This window comes from Leptinotarsa decemlineata, unplaced genomic scaffold (genome assembly GCF_025532065.1).
Source record: "Leptinotarsa decemlineata unplaced genomic scaffold, Ldec_3_MD MMD2_tig00001621_RagTag_RagTag, whole genome shotgun sequence".
NCBI classification, from domain to species: Eukaryota; Metazoa; Arthropoda; class Insecta; order Coleoptera; family Chrysomelidae; genus Leptinotarsa; species Leptinotarsa decemlineata.
Genome location: NW_027412566.1, coordinates 3,986,614 through 4,009,364, shown reverse-complemented (window position 1 = coordinate 4,009,364; position 22,751 = coordinate 3,986,614). Strand labels below are relative to the sequence as shown.

Genomic DNA, 22,751 nt, shown 5'->3' with positions numbered 1-22,751 from the left:
AATGCTCTGGTTCACATATTATTCGAAATCATACAGTCGGATTAGATATGACTCCGTTGGTCCTGTTCTGTCTTCATGGTGAACTTGATGCTGAGGTGTTGAACTTTAAAGTGGTGTAGAAAACGGTTCTATCTAGATGCTCACAGAAGTTACCTCTTCATTGAAAGAAACTTCCCGTGGGACATGCTCTGAAGAGTTCGACTACATCACTCGGAAACAAGTAGGCTAGCCCTCGCCTTCTAGTAAGATTTCGGTGGAACGAAGACACAACATTGGAGCTGACCAGAATATCTGTCGGCTCCAGAGTCAAGTCCCTAATTCCACCAACGAAATATGGACAAGTATTAGCACACCAAACTATCTGAGGCAACATAAATACACTTCACTCAATCGTAATAGCCAGTCATCGAAGATAACTCATGTGCAAACCTCTGAAGAAGTTAGCCACTCACGCCAGCGAAACGTCTGAAAGAAATTCCAATAATCGACGGCTTTCAAACACTGAAAATAGTGTCACTGAAAACCTCAAAGCCTCAACCATTTTGTTGGTAGAGAAAGTTTCAGATTTTTTTGCTTGAGAAAATGTTGTTTACATTTAATGAGAAGTTTTGAATCTATTCATAAGAACCACAAAAAACTTAGCGACAGCTATTTTTTTTTCAGTTTAATTTCAGTTTCCAAAAATGAATATTCAGTACTCTACAGCTCCTTTTCCATACACAGTCATTGCCGTGAAGCCGTTTCCATATGTTTTCGTTTCTTATGTTACAATTATTTCATTTTCCAACGTGTGAGTAATTATACTCTGTACAACGCTCAAAATTATATATGCGATATTGCAAAACCCACCGTGAGGACTTGGCAGCTCTCTGTTGCGAAATTATTCCAAAGTTCACTTTTGTTACTATCTCTATAAAGTAAACTTCGTGCAAAAAAAACAAATACATCCAAAAAAGTTCTTTAATACCGTGAAAAAACAGTATTTGGTAAAGGATAGTGGTCACTGGAAAAAAAACTCATATCCAATTGAGTCATTTCCTCAAAACGCCTTTAACGTGCTCCACGACACTCTTCGCGTCGATTTTGTAATAATTCAGCAGATCAGCAGGTTTTCCAGACCGCGGAACCCTTGGTATAGCGATATGTTTAACGTATATGTTGGTTTCCTCGGCAACTGCGGAGAGAACAGCTTCTCCAATACCCCCCTCTGGGTAATGGTCTTCCACCACCAGGATCTTTCCACCAGCTTCGTTAGCATTCTTGATGATGGCAGCTCTATCGATGGGTTTGATGGTGAAGAGGTCCATGACCCTGACGCCGATTCCTTCTTGGGAAAGTTGCTTGGCAGCGATCATACTCTCGTGTAAAGTTATGCCTCCAGCGATGATTAGAATTTGGTCCTTGTTGGTACTGAACAATATGTTGGCTTTCCCAATCTAGAAATGAACAATAAAGTGGTTTTTCGTGCATAGTAGATAATAAGATATGTGAAGAGTTTTGAGATTGACTCACTAAATCGAAAAAGGAGGATTTTTCAAATGAATGCATTGAGTTTTCGAAAGGATATTGGATGTAGCTTACAAATCTGAATCAATGTAACATATATTTTCTCAGGGTAGACATTTTCCATTATATTGGCAACTACTATAGAGCCTTCAAATATGAATCAGTTGAATCAGAAAATGAAATCGATAATAACCGAGTCCCAAATGAAAATTAGCTTCATCATCAACGAAATGGTATTTAACCATACTATTGCAATCTTTTGGAAAGATGGTCATGTAACTATTACAAAAATTTCCGAATTGGATGAAAATGAGGTAGAGTGGACTCTAGGATCTCCAGATTTTATCCCCATAGTTTTTTCTCATTGAGTCATCAAAAATTTAAATTTTGTAAAACACTAGTTGCCTCGATTGAAAAACTACACATAATTTTTCGGAAAATATGTGTACCTTATCTAGCCAGAAGATTTTCTGATTGATTCAGCCGTTACTTGATGAAGATCCATAGTAATTTCATAAACTACACCTCACAATTTGATCTTCACAAACTTTATTTGAAAAAATATATCACGACATGTTCCGCTAACACAATAGCTTCTTCAACAGTAATTTGAATCAAAGTGGTACACAGTTTTGTTCAAAACTTTTTACTAGAACATAACTACACAAAATTGAGTTCCATTATAAATTGAGTTTTGAGCTCTCAAATGATTCATTCCATAAAGGAATTGCCATTTTAGTTTTCAAAAAGCCAGTTTGGTTTGATTTTTTCATTATTGATTTCGTTGATTTATCAATATGCATTATTATTATTATGAATTGATTATGATATAATTATAATTTCAATCGGTTCCAATTTCGAAAAATCAAATTCACTCGAGAAAATTTTCAAAAAATCAAAAAATTCTTCAAAATTTCAAAAACTACACCTCCATGATTTGATCTCCATAAACTTCATTTGAAAAATATATCACAAAATGTTTCGCTAAGACATTAACTCGTGGAGGTGTAGTTTTTGAAATTACTATGGATCTTCATCAAGTAACGTCCGAATCAATCAGAAAATCTTTCGAACTCCATAGAAAATATTTTGCATATTCTCCTGAGAACTATTTGGAATAGTATCCTCTATTTTGTACAGTGTGATCAAACCCTAGTCAGCGACAAATCGAATTTCAGCAAACGGGGCATGCATAACAGCAAGAAGCATCATTACTGCAGTAATGAAAACCTTTTGCAAAATATATATCTTGTAATCCACAGGTAAATGTATGATGCGGTCTTATTGGGTCGTCGAACTTGTTTTTTATGATGATTTTTTACAGGTGAGCGTTATCTGGAGTTCCTTAGAACCAAATTGAAAGATTTTTTGATAATCTCAACTCAACTGATCTCCAAAAAGTGAATGGTCAACAAAAGAGTGTGGCAAAATACCTAAAACGTCAACAATGTTTCAATTTACCTCTTCAATAAACGTTTCATCGATACTAGAGGACCAGTTCGTTGGCCTCCTTATTCTCCTGACATTACACCCATGGATTTTCATTCTTGTTTTTTTTAAACGAAGCGTATGAAAATCGCTACCATGGTATCGATTGTCTCCAGATAGCGATAACAAATACCATACGTAGCATCGATGGTTGTATCGTTTGAAATCCACAAGAAAGGTTAGAAACTGTCCAGCAATGTATCGAACAACAAAGAAATGTATTCAAACGAATGATTCAATTTTTCACAATGTAAAGACAATAAGTATTGCAACCCATATGTACCTATTGTTTTGTTTCAATTTTAAATTTCATAGCAATATTGAAGGAAAGGGAAAAAGTCGCACAACTCCGTTATTGTTGGTTTCAGGATAGAATTAAAAATGACTTTCAAGATTTACAAAAGAATTGGCAACCGATCAAAGTAGAAATATATAGACTGCCTCGTTTTGAAAAATACATTATTTGAAATGGATCGGAAACACTATGCTCAATTGTTTTTTTATTAGCACCATGTTAATCATCGGGAAAACACTTTGAGGTCTCTATATTAACCGTACTCTTATCTTGAATAATGAGGAATTTAGTAATAGCGTAATAGCAAGGCTATCTTGAGTTTTATCACGTTGTATACCAGCTCTACCCATTTAAAAAAACTGAATTTAAAATTGCTGAAGACGATACCACCAGAAATAATATAAGAAAACGCTCACGAAAGCATTGGACCAAGTTACTGATGAATTCCTCATCAGTTTTTCCTGAATCTTTAAAAACTGAAGCTGAACCATGAGGTATTCACTGTTGAGCAGAACCTCACTCTGAAACTTCAATTCATGTATCACATAAAAACTAAAGTTCAGATTGCATACATCAAAATATTTGCACGCACCTGGAAAACTTGATCATTGGGATAAACAACTGCAGTTGGAGCTCTTGCTGTTCGGATGAAAGTGATTCCCTTGGTATTAGCAGCCAGCTCAACAGCCCTTTCGGTAGCAACCACATCGCTAGGGTAGAACACTGTGCTTCCTGGAATGGTTCTGAACATCGCTATATCTTCCAACGCCATCTGGCTGGCACCATCTTCACCAATAGAAACCCCGCAGTGAGATCCACAGATGTTTATGTTCGATTGGGATACCGCGGCCATGCGGATCTAAAAACAGGATTGAGAAAAGTCGTAATGTGAGTGAGAGACAGTCTATGGGGTTGAATAAACTTTTATCTGCCGTCAATAAATTGATTTTGAAAGTCTATAAGTTCAATGGTCAACGAAAACATGGTAATGCTTGAAGTCCATACCTGATCGAAGGCTCTGGTGAAGAACGCAGCAAAAGTGGACGCAAACGTGACAGCTCTATCCCTGCAAGCAACTCCAATCGCCACCTCAACAAGATTCTGCTCTGCGATGAAGCACTCGATGAAGTTCCCGGCATTATAATTCTTCAACTGTTCAGAAAAAGTCGAGTTCCTCATGTCACCGTCCAGAGCAATAACCCTAGGATTGCACTTGGCCAGCTTGACTAGAGCCGTGCCATACGCAGATCTGGTTGCCAACATATCACCTTTCTTGTACGATGGTGGAGACGTCAGTCTGATGTTAGTGATGTCAATATTTGGTACTTGGGCTGTGGGTGAAGGAATGGTGAACTTCAGCTGACCCTGGTTTTTCAGAAGAGACTTCAGATGTTTCAGAACTCTGTCGGTGTTGGCGCCCAAAGGCTTGCCATGCCAGCCTTCTTGATCCTCAATCCCTGGAAAGTCTCTTCCCTGAAATAAGACAAGTACACTTTGATTATTTGGTGAGGTATCTTGGTTCACTAACATATCTACAGAACTTGTTAAAAATTAACCATTATTATAACAATGCTTGTATTGAAGAGATAGAATGGTCTAGGGAAACATTGCAAAATTGAACAAAACAAATCTCTTGACATAACCAAATTAATATTCAGCTCAACTTTCATTCAAAGGGAGTTACGAATTTTTTACCAATACTGCCACAATAGATTATGGATGATCTCTTTAGATAAGTAAGAGCCCAAATCAGAATTGAAGTTCAAATTTTCAAATTTGGACAAATCTTGAACTCTGCAGCTTCATAGACACAAGCAGTTCTCGAAAATAATTTTTGCGATTATGTTTCAAGGATATCTGTAATATATTGAGTCCTTGAAAAACTATCAATAATCATGACTCCAATACAAATGAAACTAACTCTTATAAAACAGCAGTATTAAAAATTTTCACAACAGGCAGAACATGTATAATTTTTTCGATTGATGACCTTGAGATGACTTAAAAATAGTTTAACATACATCTATATTCATCCTATATTCAACATGTATAATTGAGCAGTCAAAATAAATTTTCACCTACCTTGAACGTCTTAGCAATGATGACAGTTGGTTTTCCTTGAACTGTTTTAGCTGCATTAAAGGCCTTGATCAATTCGTCGACATTGTGGCCATCTACAATCATAGCATTGAAATCGAAGGCTTCGAACCGCTTTTTATAGAGGTCGAGGTGGTGCCCCAGCATGGTAGCTTGTGTTTGTCCAAGACGGTTCGCGTCCAAGATCAGCACCAAGTTGTCCAGTTTGTAGTGACCGGAGAAAATGACTGACTCCCAGATGGAACCTTCTGCACTCTCCCCATCGCCAATGAGACAGTAAACCCTTGTGAAAAATACCGATACAGCATATAATAACATTATTGTAACAACATCACATACCAAATGTCTTCGATTTTGTGATTTGTTACCCTCTAATTGTATTATGCTATAGATAGTTACGTGAATAAAGGTTTCTCTGATCAATGGTGAAGTAAGCTCTACAAGATTCATTCTTCTTCTAATTGATATAAAAAAATCTTATATGAATAAAAATAAGAGCCGTCCTAATGGAAAACAAAGTTAAACCTGTTTGTTGCTTTGAGAAAACCGACAAAATTCAATTTACAAAATCGAGTGTCTTTCAACTAGGACATAATAGTCATCACAACAAGTTCCGACAATACGAACAAGAATATATTTAACTTTTCTGTAATTTTCAATAATAATGTAATAATGCTGACCTGTAATCTGCTTTATCGATGTATTTCCCAACATAGGCCATTCCGTTAGCAATACCAAGTCCTTGTCCGAGAGATCCTGTTCCAACATCGACAAAACTCAAGCGCGGGGTTGGATGACCTTCCAGGTCGCTGCCCAACTGTCTCAGTTTCAGCAGTTCTTCAGCGGGGATGTGTCCGTTTTCAACCCAAGCTCCATAGAAAGCTGGAGCAGCGTGTCCTTTAGAGAGGACGAAGCGATCGCTGGAAGGATCGCGAGGAGCGCTGACTTTGTACCTCATGGTGTTGAAGAAGAGGACGGAGAGGATTTCGGCGATGGAGGAAGATGTTGTTGGATGGCTGGAGAAAGAGCCAAGTGAAATGAAGACGTGAATTTTTTTGTATATAATTATAGTTTTGTAAAACTGACTAATATATTAACATATAGCTAATGGAGAGGTGGAAGACATCTCTATTAGCTATATGTCCTCAGAAACATCTATTATCGATTGTTCATTTGATCTTCACCGTTACATCAATTTAGCATGTTTAGTTCGTTGGTGAGAGACATGAAAGTTATGAATGTTTTGCGTGTTGGGCGATTTTTTGTTGTAAAAAAGGGATATATGTCTCGGATATACCTACACAGTAGGTTGAATGGACTGACGCCTATCAGAAAACAACTACAGTGCCACTATCTTGCACTGACGAGTGGCTAATGAGCCCGAAACCGGTCTGCAAGTATGCCCGTTCCAAAATTGAAAGTCGACACTTTTAGTTGTTTTGCCAATTGCATATGCAGGAAATTTTCTATGAAGATTCCTGCACTGACGTTCGAGGTATTAGCCAGTGGAGTAGTTGTTTTCTGATAGACGTCAGTCCATTCAACCTACTGTACAGGTAGGTAGGTATATCCGAGACGAGCTTGAACATTTAAATTTCATTTCTTTGGATTTGTTTACTGCCTGTTTTGAAGCATTTCTCACTGACTAATAAGAAAGATATAAGTAAATCGCTCTCCGCATCTCACATTTCATAGAAAGACTAAAACTCATATGTTAAGTATTCCTCCAGAGTCTAGAGAATAGAAGCATTTTCTTATTAGAAAAAAGTTTCTTGGTATATTTTCCAAATCGCTTTATGTTATTTATGTCTGTTATCTAAAAGTGGAGATGGTGAAAGCTCTCCCTAAGAAGAAGCCTTCAATGAGATTGACAGTAGACTCAATCCTAGAATATCAAGAATAAATGTTGATACTCGTGAATTAACTCTTTCATGGATCTCATAGATGGTTTTTTTGTAGGTGGTTATATCTCTTTCAACGGTTTTTTGTCAAAATTTGTTTTCCTCACCATTTTCTTGAGCGCAGACAGTAATTTTGAGATAACTTGAAAGTCACTTCGATATAGTCATGTGTTATAGTCAGAATTTCATAAAAGTCATTTGATACTTGTGACTTGATGTGATTTGATACTTGTGACTGTAACTTATGGTTGAAATTCTTTTATTTACTATTTGGGTACAAAAATATCGAAAATAACTTTCCTATGTTGAAGTTCGGTATTTTTTTTGGATATACTATACTGATATAGTTTAATTTTTTTTGTATTAATAATCTAGAGTTCTTTAATCCAACTGATTCTTGTATAACACCGCATTGGTGATCCCAACTGTTGGGATCATTCATATTCATTTTTGAGGTCGTAGGCATTGTGATATCGATTAAGCACTATTCAGTGAATGTGAACCATATTTTACATCTTACGTAACTCAATTAAACTACTTGTCCTCAGATGCTGTTGATATAGAATTGTTATTTACAAGGCTAATAAAGTTTAAATTGGAAGGAGTATATTTTTAGGAGTGAATAATTTTTGAAAAAGAAAAGTTTCGGTCTTTTCACTTTTTCACCTTGATACAAAAAAATATGGGAATCTTTCAAAGACAGTTTCAATGTTTCTAGCATAAATATTAATACCCTGAGAAGAAGACTTCAGAAAAGTCTCGGAGAACCAGAGGTCGTCGAGAGCGATATACCACTGTTTGTAGACAAAATAAAAGCGTATTTTTCTCCTTAATAAGAACCTATTCTCAGAGCCACAGCTGTAGCACTTGGAAACATGGAAAATGAACAGGTAACAAATGCATTTGTCTTTGGCGTCCTATAATCTTTCATCCCGTAAAACTTTGGATTAGTAAATCTCACCCAGAGTTAGCCGCAGATGTCGATTCCACGCTGTGGATCCTTATACGGGTGGCTATATCCCGTAAAGTTTGAGAATCTGTCACTTGTTCCTGCATCTTGAAAACCGGGCCACTTAGTTCACTTTCAACTGTGGAATGACCTCCGAAATTATATCGGTCGAATAAATGCACACTTATCTCACATCCAAACTGTAAAAATCTCTCTAAATAAACAAGAGGTTATCTCTCGACGAGATAAAGAAATATCAAAATTTGATGTAACTTTCCACTTCAGAAAACAACTAACGCAGGTATGTGTTATGTAATGTGAAATTTTGTTTGTCACTCGCAATTTAATCGATACAGAACTGTAATTGTTGAGCTTCCCTGAGAATGAAGTATTCGTATAATTACTGTTATGACTTATTCATTAGGTTATAGGTGATAGTTAATAGTGGAATTTTAACCGATGGTTATTTTCATCTTGAGTCTTAATCGTCCTAATTCTGAAGGCGACTTGTTCAATTTTAGCCATCCTATTACTTTTTTAGTTCTTTTGAAAGAAGGACACAATCTTCTATATTTTGCACATCTCATCGAATCACAATTGTTTGGTCCAACTAACCAACTCCCAATGTGGAGATCAAGGACTACAAAATCAATAGAATAGAATAGAACTTTATTCGCCACCACAGTTATTGCAAAAAGGAGTACAGAATGTATAACTTATTGGGCTCGTCACAGAATAAAATGTAAATTCAGTATTTATACACATATATACATATAAATATACCTAAATACAACTTATTAGTTTATTTCTCTAGCTCTAGAAATTCCACTGACAAGTAAAATTCCGTGGATTCTAAATATTTGTGGAGGCAGTAACGAAGAATACCTTTATACAGGGTATTTATTAAACATGCGGCACCTTCCGGAGTCTTTTCTAAGCAATCGAAAGCAAGTTGTGAAACTTAATCAGTCCCACTCAGATACCTTACACATACCTCAAGGAGTTCCGCAAGGCTCGATCCAGGGACCATTTCTCTATGTAGTTTATGCAAATGACTCCATAAGATATCTCAACATGACTAACAACTTTAATATACATATGGTGTGTTATGTCGATGATACTAATGTATTAATAGCCCAGAACGATCTGAATGCATTTAAAATTGTAGCCGAAAATACTCTGGAACATGTGCTGAAGTGGTCCAAAAACAATAATCTGAATGTACTTGCATCAAAAACTAATGCTATGTTAATTACAATGGGTGGTCACAATCTAAACTACAGAGTTTTTGATGGTACCCCCAGTGAAATAGAAATTTCAACATCGGTTAAAATACTGGGTATAACTTTTGACGTAAACTTAATCTGGACCCCACATATTGACAATCTATGCACAAAACTGAGAAAATCGTGCTACTCTTTGAGGTTTCTGGCAAGTCACTGTAGTGAAGAGATGCTGCTGATCATGCTAATTTCCACTCCAACCTGAAATGTGGCATTTCAAACTGGGGAAATTGCTCACCTGTAAATAGAGTGTTTACAGAAATATGCCATACGAGTATTGGCAAAACTAGGCTCTAGAAATCCGTGCAGATATCTTTTTGGAGAAAACCGATGCCTGGGTTTTTGTGGCATTGAATTGAACCCTGTGATCAGGTGATATTTGCATTATAATCTCGCCAATGTTAATTATCAGGTGAGTATGATTAAAGTATGAAGAACAGTTAAATGAAAAAGTAAATAGCTCCTTTATCTGTGTGAATTACATGAATCATAAAATTATGAAACCGTTCGCATTTACTAGCAGCTTAAGATCATATATTTTCCACTTTTTCTAAAATAACAAATTTGTTGTTGACCATTTCCACAGACTGAAAATATATTTGGATGATTCAATTCGTTATGAATCAACTCATCGTCTGGAGATAAGGACTGTCAAATAACTACATGTTGACCACTTTTTCGCAGAAAACAGAATAACGAAATCAACATCAATATTTTCGATATTCTAAATATATTTCACTTTTCCACTGTGAATGGAAGATAAGTCTGTGAAAAATCTTAATCTTCATATTTATGAATGGAATGTTATTTCTAAAATCATTCACAAAAGGTGGGAATAAATGATGAAGAAATGAATTTTCTTTTTTATTTGATATGTGATTAGTTGCTCAATAATAATGGTTAACCTCAAGGCTCTGATGTGATACCGATATCGTTCATAAGGTAATAGCAAAAGACCTTCAAATTTTACTGATGAATTATATTATTAAGCAATGACATGAACAACCAGAATAGTTTTATTCATGGCTGGTTGATCGATTGGTATTGCTCAAAAATAAGAAAGTTTGAGTTTGAATTTGGCATTTATCTGAGAAAATTTTTAAATATGAGAATAATATAATAATTTCCAAAATCAAATCCATTTTTATACCTGTATAACAACAAATTTCCAACATTTCTTCGAAAGAACAATTATCAGACTCAATGCTCGAATTTATGAAGAGAGTATGTATGTGACAGAACTCGTACTCTTAAGATTCTACAAAGCATTTGAGAATTGACTTACATGTGTGAATGAAATAATTCAGTCGATTTAACCTCAAAAGTTCAGGTATTTAAAATCGTAAGTGAAAGTTCCTTAACACATTTTCGAAATGTTTTTTGAGTCTGTAATATTTTTCATTTCAAATGGTAGATGATTGAATATCTTCCGACTCTCAAATATTATGGAATTTTTGGTTAATAATGAAGTTGGTTTTGGTAGATATATATTGTTATTTTGCCGGGTTTAATCTATATTGTTTCGGCAAGAAAATAATTTTTTCTCATTTGAATTAGAAAACACTGTTTATAAAATGAAGATACCGTAGATTGTTAGTAACAACTAATGAAAAATATTATGTTCTTTCTGCTACTATACTTCAGGATTTTATCAGTCTATACTCCTAAGATTTCGGTGTACGTCTTATTTTCAATAACATGATTCTGGAAGCTTAAGTTTCCAGAAACAAATTTGAACGAAATTATGTTAGTTTTATTCACATTAAAACCTAAAGAATGGCAATCACAGCTAGAAAGGATGTTCAGTTCTAATCCATTTCCTAAAAAGTGTTGCATATCTGGTATTCCGGAAAGTGATTGTTTTGGAATATTACTGGAGTTTTTCTTCAACACCAAACCCTTTTTTTAACACTTCGACCAAGTGATCATCTTCAAGTAGAAGATCAAAAGAGATCTTTGGTGATCGCCCTAGTTGTTGATCGTGCATAACAAGTGATTGTTTTGGTGAAAATAAAAATGACATCTTCACACGTATCATTTATTCAACATTTCTTTAACATAACCGGAAATAGCCTCAGCATCGATTCCATAGTACTTCATCAAATCAACTGGTTTACCACAATGCGGAACTTCTCTAATAGCAACGTGCTTCACAAGAATATTGGTTTCCATGGCGAGTGAAGACAAAACAGCTTCTCCGATACCTCCTTCTGGATAGTGATCCTCCACAACCAAAATCCGGCCTCCCACCTCTTTCGCGTTTTTTATTATCGCTTCCCCATCAATGGGCTTTATGGTGAAGAGATCCATCACCCTGACGTGGATGCCGTCTTCTGAGAGTTGCTTTGCGGCGGTCAAGGACTCGTGCAAGGTTATTCCTCCAGCGATGATGAGGAGTTGGTCAATGTTGGACTGAAGAAGGACGTTAGCTTTTCCAATCTGAAAATTTGATTATTTGAATGTAATGGAAATAAAGGTTTTGGGAGTTTCAGTCAAAAATTATGTATTTCAAAATACGTTTATCCATTATTCAATTATAAATTATGATCATAGTATTTTTATTAATGGGAAGCAACTCAATTACGATGTTCATAGAAGTTAAATATCAAGAGCTACACTTGAAACTCATGGATTTGTTCATTGCATTCATATGCTATCAGTGATATCAAAAATGGAGTGGAGAATGTCGCAATTCCGGCATAGGTGAGAAGTTCTCGTCCAATTTCACATTTCCGTTTGGATACTCACACAGAAAACATGGTCGTTATCATATACAACTGCAGTTGGGCACCGCGTGTTCCTGATATAAGTCACCCCTCTCGTGTTAGCAGCCATTTCTACAGACCTTTCTTCCGCTACAACATCAGCGGGGTAGAAAATCGTGCAACCCGGAATGGATCTGAACATTGCCAAGTCCTCTAGTCCCATTTGACTAACGCCATCTTCTCCAACAGAAATACCACCATGTGAACCACAGATGTTTATATTGGATCGGGAAACAGCAGCCATTCTGATCTGGAAACAACAATTATACTTGCGACGCTGCTGATGCTACACTGTATCTGTGAGGTGAAAACATATTCGAGTTGCATAATAAGGCTACGGAATTACTTTGTGAGTCATCATCAAGGACGAAAATCTTACAAACCTGGTCGAAGGCTCTAGTCAAGAAGGCAGCAAATGTTGATACAAAAGCCACGGTTCGATCCCTGCACGTCGCTCCTATAGCTACACCAACGAGATTTTGTTCAGCGATGAAACCTTCGATGTAGTTCGAATCGAACCTCCTCTTCAGCTCCTCTGCGAACGTGGAGTTTCTCATGTCTCCATCAAGTGCTATTACTCTCGCATTCGACTTCACCAGCTTCACTAGGGCAGTACCATAAGCTGATCTGGTGGCTAACATGTCACCCTTCTGGTACGATGGGGGAGAGTCGAGTTTTATATTTGAAATGTCAATAGGTGAGATTTGGACTGATGGTGGAGGAATAGTGAACTTCAAAGGGCGGCTGCTCTTCAAAAGGGAATTGAGGTGTTTGAGTACTCTTTCAGTTTCTCCGCCCAAAGGTTTGCCGTGCCAACTTACTTCGTCTTCGAAGCCTGGAAAATCTTTAGCCTGGTTTGAAAAGCGATGTTTTAAGTGAAATTGTCCTTCTATGGAAATAATGATTAGAGTGTGTGCTACCATCTAGAAAAAATTGGCAAGTCACCTTAGGTCTGGAATTGAAGGTTATATTTCAATTTCTTCGAATATTTTGTGTTCCAATTCACTGTGTCTAATAATCTGATATAGACTCTGCTCTTATGATTCAGGGACTGACCTTTAACTGTTGTGAGAAGAAAATGAGTAGCCAGAATTCTGAGGAACCACAAGAAACGAACAAATTTTTGTCGATTCACAATATTTTTGTTCCATTGTCGCAAAAGGGTGACTTCATGTCACGACATAGGTTTCAGTCCTCTCAAACAGAGGTATCCCGCATTCAAAGTACCCAACTGTATTAATATGATTATTAATACAGTTGAGAGTGATATGATACTGATGCTGATGACTGATGATATTGATGCTACTGACGATATGTATTCAGCATCCTCCTTCGCGATTTCATACCTTGTCCAGAATCTGGACAATTCCTATCGAGGAGAGGTCTACGATTGTATACACTGGCAATCAAGCATATGCACAATTCTGCATGCAGTCTATGCAGCCTCTCTCTTCGGAAAGATGAGATCTAGGAAATTTTTCTGTGGCAACTGACGATGTGGTAATGATGGATCCAATGGTAGCCAGGCAAGTCTGTCTCAGTAACCCAGAAAGCACCATTTGATGTAAAATTTTTGGCCGTAAGGCAATTGGTCCATACGTAATCATTGGTCCAACAATCATCACATATCTCCAATGGATTCATTTGGGCACTGAGCTCCAAGATTTTTCCCAGATCCTTAGACGCGTTCATGCAAATGGAATATACCCATCATTGAGGTAAAGTGGATTTCAATCATCTGGATTACTCTTTATAACGAAGTTTTGCTGGAGTTCACAGAAATTTGCTTCCTCCGATACTGACTCTGAACATGGTCCAACGTACTTTGGGGTATATTACTGGCTACTCTTTCTGATGTGTCTGTCATCAAGATGACCATGTCCACTAGTTGTTTGAGCCATCTATTGATAAACGCCAGCATTTCTCTCATTATTATTCCATATTCAACCAATATGAATCAAAAAAACAAATAGCTTTTGCACTCTTACCATTTTTCCAGACTGACCTTTACAGTTTTTGCAATGACAGCACTGGGCCTGCCTTTAACCGATGAAACTACATTGAAGGCTCCTACAAGAGCATCGACATCATGTCCATCGACGATAATACAATTGAAACCAAACGCGGTCAGTCGTCTTGAGTAGACGTCCAGTTGATGACCAACCATGGTGGGTTCCGTTTGACCCAAGCGATTCGCATCCAAGATGAGTACCAGGTTGTCAAGATGATTGTAACCTGCGAAGGCCACAGATTCCCATATCGATCCTTCTGCGCATTCTCCATCGCCTATGAGACAGTAAACTCTGCAATGATAAATATGTTGTTATAAATAAGAAAGGAACCTACATAATCCAAACATACATTGAACATATATGATACATGATGAAAATTCATAACTAACGTATTCTAAAAACACTTTATTGTGAGATTTTCATTAGATAGTTTTACAAAAACCCCATACGTGTTTCGACATACAATGGCTTCCTCAGGCGTGTCTTAATAACTAATTCTACACATTAAATGCAATATATACCTTATTCTACAATTTAAAGTACCTGAATTTCAAGTACCTGATTTTTTACCTAAGTTTGTAATGAATTTAATTACCTGAGCTTATGTTCCACTTTCCACATTTGAAAAAATATTCAGTAACAGAGAGTTATTTAATTCTACTTGATCATTCAGTAAATTACCCGAATTCCTAACTCTATCGATTTCTAAACATTCTAGAAGATTGAGTTTCAAACTCTTCTCTTCTAAATGTAACACATCGTATTCATGATTGAACTCATGTCCTTCTGCTAAAAGGTGGTTTGCAACTGTGGAATTGGTCTTTCTATTTACAAAACTACTTCTATGCTCTTTGATTCTTTGGGAAAATGTTCTTCCAGTTTGGCCAATAAACAGTTTTGGACAAGAGCCACAGTCAGCTTATATATTCCTGATCTATCCAACAACGAAGTTTTGTCTTTATTGTTTTTAATAAATTTACTCAGATTATTATTCGTTCTGTAAGCTACGTTTACGTCTTCTTTCTTCAAAAAACGGTCAATATTCCTGGTTGGTTCACCCAAATATGCCAATGTCTTATACTGACGTTATCGCAACTTGAATATGGGTAAACCAAGTCCATGGCTTGCTTTTGAATTTTTTTGGTAAGAGTGGCGTTTATAATATCTACTTTATAACTGTTATTAACCGCGATTTGTTTGATCAAATTCGGCTCTTTCTGGAACTCCCTATCAGACAGTGGAATATTCAATAATCAGTGAAGCATACTATTGAATGCAGCAACTTTATGCTGGTATGGATGTGTGGAGGAATTATGTATCATAATTTTTGTGTACGATGGTTTGTGGAAAATTGCAAATTCATGTTTATTGTAACGGTTATCGTAATGGTTAAGTTAAGGTAATTTATTGAATTATTCACCTCCCTCTCAATTGTGAATTTTATTGACGGTGGATGGAATTGGCATATTCAATGAACTTGCCTAATTGCATATCGGTACCAGTAAAACATATTAAGTTATCATCTACGTATCTGTACCAGTACAAAAAACTGTTAGCTAACTGATTATTATGGATTTCATACTCTATGTTATCCATGAAAATTTCCGCCAGCAAGGGACTCAAAGGGTTCCCCATTATTAGTCCTTCATTGCATGAATAGAATTTTTCATCAAACTGGAAATAATTTTGAGATAGACAAATGGTAAGTAAATCTACAATTTCCTTTTTTATCGGTGGATTCACGTGGTTTTTGTCCAAGAGACACTCAACTAGTCCAATTGTTTCAAATGGCGGAACTGGGAAATACATTTTGGACATCAAACGATATTAATTTTGCGTTATCCGGAAGAATTACGTTTTTAATATCATCCACTAATTGATAAGAATTATTTACATTTACAATAATACATTGAACATTTTACTTCATCAGACGTCAATGATGATGACGACGATGTCTGTCAATGTCCACATTTACCATAATGATGGTCATTTCGATCACGACGATGATGAAGACGACGAAAATGTTGACCATAATGATGACAATACCAATGAACATGCTGACACTGTGACGATGGCGGTGGCGGTGACGAGGGCGGCGACGGGGACGATGACGGTGACAATGACGATGATGATGCTGACGATGACGATGAAGAACTCACCTGTAATCGGCTTTATCGATATACTTCCCCACAAAAGCCATTCCGTTAGCAATGGCAAGTCCTTGTCCAAGCGATCCTGTCGCAACATCGATAAAACTAAGAAGAGGGGTAGGATGTCCTTCCAGATCGCTGTTCAATTGTCTAAGATTGAGCAAATCTTCAGCAGGCATGAATCCGTTTTCCACCCAAGTTCCGTAAAGAGCAGGAGCAGCGTGTCCTTTCGAAAGGATGAAGCGGTCGCTGGAAGGATCTTTAGGTGCGGAAACTTTGTAACGCATCGTTCTGAAGAAAAGTACAGCAAGGATTTCGCAAACGGAGGAACAAGTTGTGGGATGCCTGATGAAAAAATGGAAGCATTCAAAAACATTATGAGGATTTTATCAATGGGATTTAGGTGTTGTATTTTTTTTGCCAGTTGTCTTTCAAATACGAATGGTGGGTAGTGATTAAAACATACAAATTTTGCTAACTCACTGATAATATCTTGCTATTTTTGTTTCAATGAATGTAAAATAAGAAATAATTTCATGAACTGTAGAAATCTTGGAGGTAGAAATTGATTTTTTTTTATTTCTTCTTCACATTTCCCAGCAAGGATAAAATCAACCTAGTTTGAATAATTTACGTAGAAACTTCCATGAGTTCTGATTTTCTGTTTATATTTTCGATAATTTCTCCAATAAATCTATCTTAATAGTTTTCTCGTCATGGTGTCTTGATTATCAAATGTATTTGTTGCTTCAATCATATGCAAAATATCAAATTGGGAGGTAATTACTTGGATTTCTTACCCTGAATTAGCGGCAGACGTAGATTCAACGCTATGTATCCTCAGACGAGTTGCTAGATCCTTCAATGTTTGCGAATCAGTTGCATATACTGAAATATCATTCGAAAGTGCTTTATTAATGCCTTCTTCCGATAACAAAACAAACTTATCTCAACAGTAAATTGAATTCAACCTTTCTAACCATAAAATATGGTCAGTTTTTCTTAAATAGATACATTCTAACACATTTCTAGATCATGTCACAAAAATTAGGCGAATTAATATGCTTGAGACTTCAAGTTTAAACGTCCTGAATCAGTTCAGGTTTGAAATTGAATTGAAATCGCACTTGAAATTGACCAAATCAATAAACCTGTTTCTAATTCTCCAGCAGCACAACGTTTTCTTTGGGCATCCATCAAATGACTATATTTTATTCTGGATTTCTGTAGATACTGATCATATTTCCGATATTCTTGAAATGAATATAACATGAGACATTTTTGAAATTACTTCTGAATGACAAGATAATTTGACAGTTTGTCAAGTTACTTGACAGCAATCTTTGGAACGGAGTTTTTCCTGAATTTCATCCATGTTTCAAATTACCTTTCGAATTAAATATTCTAAAAATCCACTTGAGGCTTCTATTTCCTTCTAGAAGCTGAGTTGGCCTCGTTTTCTGCGATTTGGAGTTGAGAAAATTAGCTCTTCTTTGTTCCTGTTTGTTGTTCTTGTTCGTGTTTGTTGTTCTTCTTCGTGTTTCCAGCTCCATAATTTTCAAAAACTTCACGATATATGCCGGCGACAAGGTTTCTTCTAAGTAGTTAACCAGTGAATAGTACTCAGAAGCAGCGTATCTGATTTCTCTAGTACAATTTTTTCATCGCTGTCAAAATATATTCTACTATTATAGAAAATTGGCCATAATTTTCGTTAATCTTTCGGAAGGATTATGTTTTCTTTACCAGTTTTGAAAAATAGTTATTCTTTTCTTTAAGAAAATGAATATTTTAGCACAAAACACTGAATTATACAAAAATCACTATTCTATACTCAGTTTATATTCCAAAAATTCGTTACGGAATTGAATCAGATATCATTTATAGGATTGCTACACATTTACTTTCTTGTATAGCAATCCATTTCCACACACATTTTTTTCTGATAACTTTTTAATTTATTATAAAGTGACCCTTAGTCTCTATCTTTCCAAAAATTACCGTAAGATGAAACAATATAATATACTTGTATACCTACAATTCTCTTCACCTACAGCATTGTTCCCAGCCCCTTCCGACCGCATCAGAATCACCACGCCGTCGTGAGTAACTGATTATTTTATTCGACAGAACACCGAACCGAAATTGGAATATAGATGTAGCCTATAAAAAATCCATCCATCTCAGGAACTCCCTGTGGATCTACGAGCAGTGGGTAGACTATATCGATAACTGGATTGCGAACAATAAAGAAACAGTCGAGATAAGCACTGAAGACAGCTGACGGCCGGTGAAAGATTGGATGCTGATGTATCTCGCTGGAACTGACCAAATTTTATTTTTCTATGATGAATCGACGGCCATGCGGATTTGATAAGGACTGGATTTCAATATGAAAAAGACTGGATTGATCGCACGGAAACGGAGGATGAAAATAACCACCCAAAAAACCCTATAGAATATAATATAAACGATATTAAACAATCCCACTTTTAAAGTGGGAATGGGATGGAAAATGTTCAGGATCACTAACCATATTTAAATTTCCGAAATATTTCTTGGTGCTAGAGGAATAGTTCCAAAATGTTTCAACGATTTTGCTAAATGATTTTGATAGTTCGATGAAAATTGTGAAATTCATAGGTTTGGCCTACACAATAGGTAGACTTTCTTCCCACATACTGCCTCTCAGCGCGAATTTCAGTGACCCTGTTAACATCATCAGTTCCTACGACTAAGTTAGGGCTATCATATAAAACTGGCCGAACAATCCTTCTCGATAATAAGGCTAATAAAATGGAGCTAATCTGATTAATTCCCAGTATTAGCTATTTTTGGTATTGTACTTTTTCATCTGTTTATATATTAATGACTACCTGGTTGTGATAACTGGATATTTACCTACTTTCCATCTGTAGCTACTGTTCAATATCATATAGAAAGTGATCACTTGGTTGTCGAAACACGTGTCGCGGCGTTAAATATAATGATTTGGTGTTGGAATTGAAGTCCAGTAATGTTCACTACCACACCAAAGGTTCTAAACAGTGCATCACGACTACAAAAATGAACTTTTCGATAGGAGACCTTTGTAGTTGGTTATAGATCTCATTACGCATTTTTTTTTATTTATAAACTTGCGAAAGCATCTAAAAACCTATTATTAGCAACAGTCCCAAAGATTCCAAACAATTTTTACTCATTTACTCATTCTCTAAGGCATATAGTCTATGAAACCGAATGTGGAATATGTTCCTTATAGCGAACTACCATAGTCCGCATAGTTTGACCAACATACTTTTTATCGCAATCCCCGCAGCACATTTTGTAAATCCCAGACTTTCTCTGTCACATCATATTATCATTTTGGTTCCTCAACACATGCTGAAAACTATGAGCAGTTTGAAAAGCCACTTTCATGTTCAAATTTCCGAAAATTCATACCACCAATACGTTGGTGTATGAAAAAACCTTGAATTTTGAGTCTTCGTCTTTGCGGAGAATCGAGGAGAAAGCAAACTATGAATAGAAATTTCGAGCCAGCTGCCCATCATGAGTTGTATGGAGATATCAACAGAAACCGCTGATTCCTGGTTTTGAACTTATCGAGGAGATTATCAAGTATCCTCATTAATTCAAACGGAAATTTTATTGAACATTGTGCATAGAAAAAAGCCAATCATGCTGATGAGAGACAAATAGAGAACACTCGTGAGAGTGAATGTCATCTGTGAATGTCAGATCGTGTATTTGCAGCTTGTCTGAAAAAATCTTAGGTGAGCAACGTGTCAGTGTGAAATTTTCAATAAAACTCGATAAATTCTTAACAGAAACCTATTTTGTCTCACGACGAGTACATGGAGGTGAATAAATGTTACTTACACGTATTTTTGAGTGGTATAAACGTTTCAAAGAAGGAGGAAAATACATTAAAGGTCATCCATGCGCAGGATTTCGAAAACGAATGTAAACATAAAAAAAATAGGCAATATCATTCATCAAAATAGCCTTTGGGGTGTCTGTGCAACCGTCAAGACTAAGATTCGACGAAGAATCAGCTAGATGAATATTATACATGAACATTCCGAAATGAGGAAAGTGTGATTTATAATGGTAGCTAAAAATCCTCACACCTGAAAAAAAAGGGATTCACCAAATGAATATTTGTTTTCAAAGTTTATATGCAAATTGGGCCCCTGCGAAAAAAAGAGTAAGGAAATTATATTAGCTTAAGGTAAATGTGAGAGAAAAGCAACCAAATTTGTGAACGAGCAAGTTCCACTGCATTGAATGTCAACTATTTTTTGACCAAGCATAGGATACTTGTTTTGAAACATCCACCCCACTCTCCTGATCTAGTTCCGTGTGACTTTTTGTGTTCCCTGAAGTGAAGGAAGTCTTGAATAGTGAACAATTCGAATGAGAGACTGCAGAGATAGTGACAGGGGTATATTGATGGAAATTGAATGATAATTGTTAGGGAAACAATATTGAAATAAGTTACACAGAGAAATTCCCGTTATTTTACAGTCAATTTACATTTAGAATCGTCAGGAGCACATTTTGTTTGTATCATTCAATGTAGCCCGTGTCAAATGATAAGTGAAGAGCTAGTTGTTAATAAAAATTTCGGCTCCAGGAGAGCTGTCAATAAATGATGTCGTTTTATATGACAAATGATCATGTATTCCTACTGTCCGACAGTTGCTGATAATGGATACTATTCTGCAGCTAACACTGTTATTCCCATTGAGAAATGATTAATGATTGTGTAAAAATACAATATATTACTGTAGGAAACTGAAATGTAAAACTAAAAGTGAATGTCCCTCTTTCTGTGATTCAAAGTCAAATAGGTTAATTATCTAATGGCACAAATTTTCGTATTAGATATTAATCTAATTTGAATAGGATAGTATTCAAGTATCCGATATTCTTATACAGTATGTTAAAGAAGTACAAGAAGAGATTAACAGTGTAAGTTTCGCTCAATGTTTTCTTCGATTACTGTGGCGTAATGCATCAAGAATTCTTGCCACATGATCGTACGGTAAATAAGGAGTATTATCTTGAATTTCAGCGCTGCTTACGAGCAATACAAAGAAGACGTCCGGTATTGTGAAAAAACAATTTATGGCTTTTCCATAACGATAATGCACCTGCTCATTCCTCATTGTTTGTTCGTAATTTTTTGCTGAAAACAACACCGTAATCATGCTTAAGCCACCGTATTCACCAGATTTGGTACCCTGCGACTTTTCAAGATTGAAGAGGCCCATGAAAGAACGGCGTTCTGTGACGACTGGGGAGACTAAAACCGAATCTCTGGGAGAGTTTAAGGACATATCAGAACTGCTTTGATGATTGGAAAAAACGCTGGCACGAGTATATTGTATCTGAGGCTACTTCGAAGGGCTAACACATAAATTTCTTATTTCTTGAGAAAAATGAAAATTCACCTCATTTTTTGAATAGATAGTAATCCAAATATTCAATAATTCGTCCTTTCTCAACTTCCTCCATGAATTTCTATATCATTGATAGTGCAGCATCTGGTTTGTAGTAATTTGCGTAATATTCTCTGCGTTTTTTGTCTGTAAATGATTGAACCTTCTATGTCTCTAACTTATTGATCTGTTATAATGTTTGGTTCACTTCAATTTCTCTTTCGGTCAATTTTATTTTTGAAACGTGTTGGGATGCTGAAAAATGATGCTCTCACGGGACCGATTCATCTTCGGGAGATAACACTACTGCTATTGGTCAAACCCTCCGTGTTACGGAAAGCTGGCCATGATACATTGATTCATTTCTTTACGCTTATATATCTCATAAACAAGGACCATTATTGATACTAGTACAAGAAAAACAACAAGAATTTCCTAACATATGTAGCACAACGCTAGGTGAAAGTTTTGATAAAAAACCCGAAATTAGTCTCGATAAATGAGAATTGAAACTTCATAGGTTTTCATACAATTTGTATTTGTAACTATCGTCACTGCAGTTTCGTCATACAAGGGCATTTGAAAACTGATACAATGAGCTGTATTTCAATGTTTATATGAAAGTAGCTGTGTCAGGGGGGATTTTTGTTCCAGATTGGATCTGAAAGTTAAATCTTTGCATGATACACATCTAAGTATAGAGTTACTTCTTACAGAGACAGGCTTATCTAGCTATCTGTGGTGCCATCTGTTTCACACCGGGAGAAAAAAATATTCAGAGCAGATAGTTATTGGTTCAGAGATGGACCAAAAACAACTTCAGGCTCTGGTGCAGGTGTTTTCAGTTGCAGACCCAGG

General features: G+C 36.2%; 2 protein-coding genes across 2 annotated transcripts; both read right to left on the bottom strand.

The window, feature by feature from the left end:
- Positions 1–946: 946 nt before the first annotated feature.
- On the bottom strand, positions 947–8,508 carry LOC111511994 (transketolase). The gene is made up of 6 exons (XM_074176205.1): positions 8,249–8,508; positions 6,067–6,402; positions 5,372–5,669; positions 4,295–4,762; positions 3,882–4,148; positions 947–1,436 (listed from the first exon to the last, which is right to left on the bottom strand). The coding sequence occupies exons 1-6, from the start codon at positions 8,341–8,343 to the stop codon at positions 1,032–1,034; spliced, it is 1,869 nt and encodes a 622-aa protein (XP_074032306.1). The 5' UTR covers positions 8,344–8,508; the 3' UTR covers positions 947–1,031.
- A 3,035-nt stretch (positions 8,509–11,543) lies between these two features.
- On the bottom strand, positions 11,544–17,761 carry LOC111511995 (transketolase). The gene is made up of 7 exons (XM_074176204.1): positions 17,598–17,761; positions 17,247–17,334; positions 16,456–16,791; positions 14,290–14,587; positions 12,668–13,135; positions 12,268–12,534; positions 11,544–11,958 (listed from the first exon to the last, which is right to left on the bottom strand). The coding sequence occupies exons 1-7, from the start codon at positions 17,716–17,718 to the stop codon at positions 11,554–11,556; spliced, it is 1,983 nt and encodes a 660-aa protein (XP_074032305.1). The 5' UTR covers positions 17,719–17,761; the 3' UTR covers positions 11,544–11,553.
- Between the last annotated feature and the right edge of the window lie 4,990 nt (positions 17,762–22,751).

Coding starts and splice junctions, on each gene's coding strand:
- LOC111511994 (XM_074176205.1), bottom strand. CDS start 8,343: ATGCAGGAACAAGTGACAGATTCTCAAACTTTACGGGATATAGCCACC. Junction 4,763..5,371: donor TCATTGCTAAGACGTTCAAG/GTAGGTGAAAAT, acceptor GTCTTATTTCAG/GGAAGAGACTTTCCAGGGAT. Junction 1,437..3,881: donor CCAATGATCAAGTTTTCCAG/GTGCGTGCAAAT, acceptor GTTCATTTCTAG/ATTGGGAAAGCCAACATATT.
- LOC111511995 (XM_074176204.1), bottom strand. CDS start 17,718: ATGTTATATTCATTTCAAGAATATCGGAAATATGATCAGTATCTACAG. Junction 14,588..16,455: donor ATCGATAAAGCCGATTACAG/GTGAGTTCTTCA, acceptor TTATCATTGCAG/AGTTTACTGTCTCATAGGCG. Junction 11,959..12,267: donor ATAACGACCATGTTTTCTGT/GTGAGTATCCAA, acceptor TCAAATTTTCAG/ATTGGAAAAGCTAACGTCCT.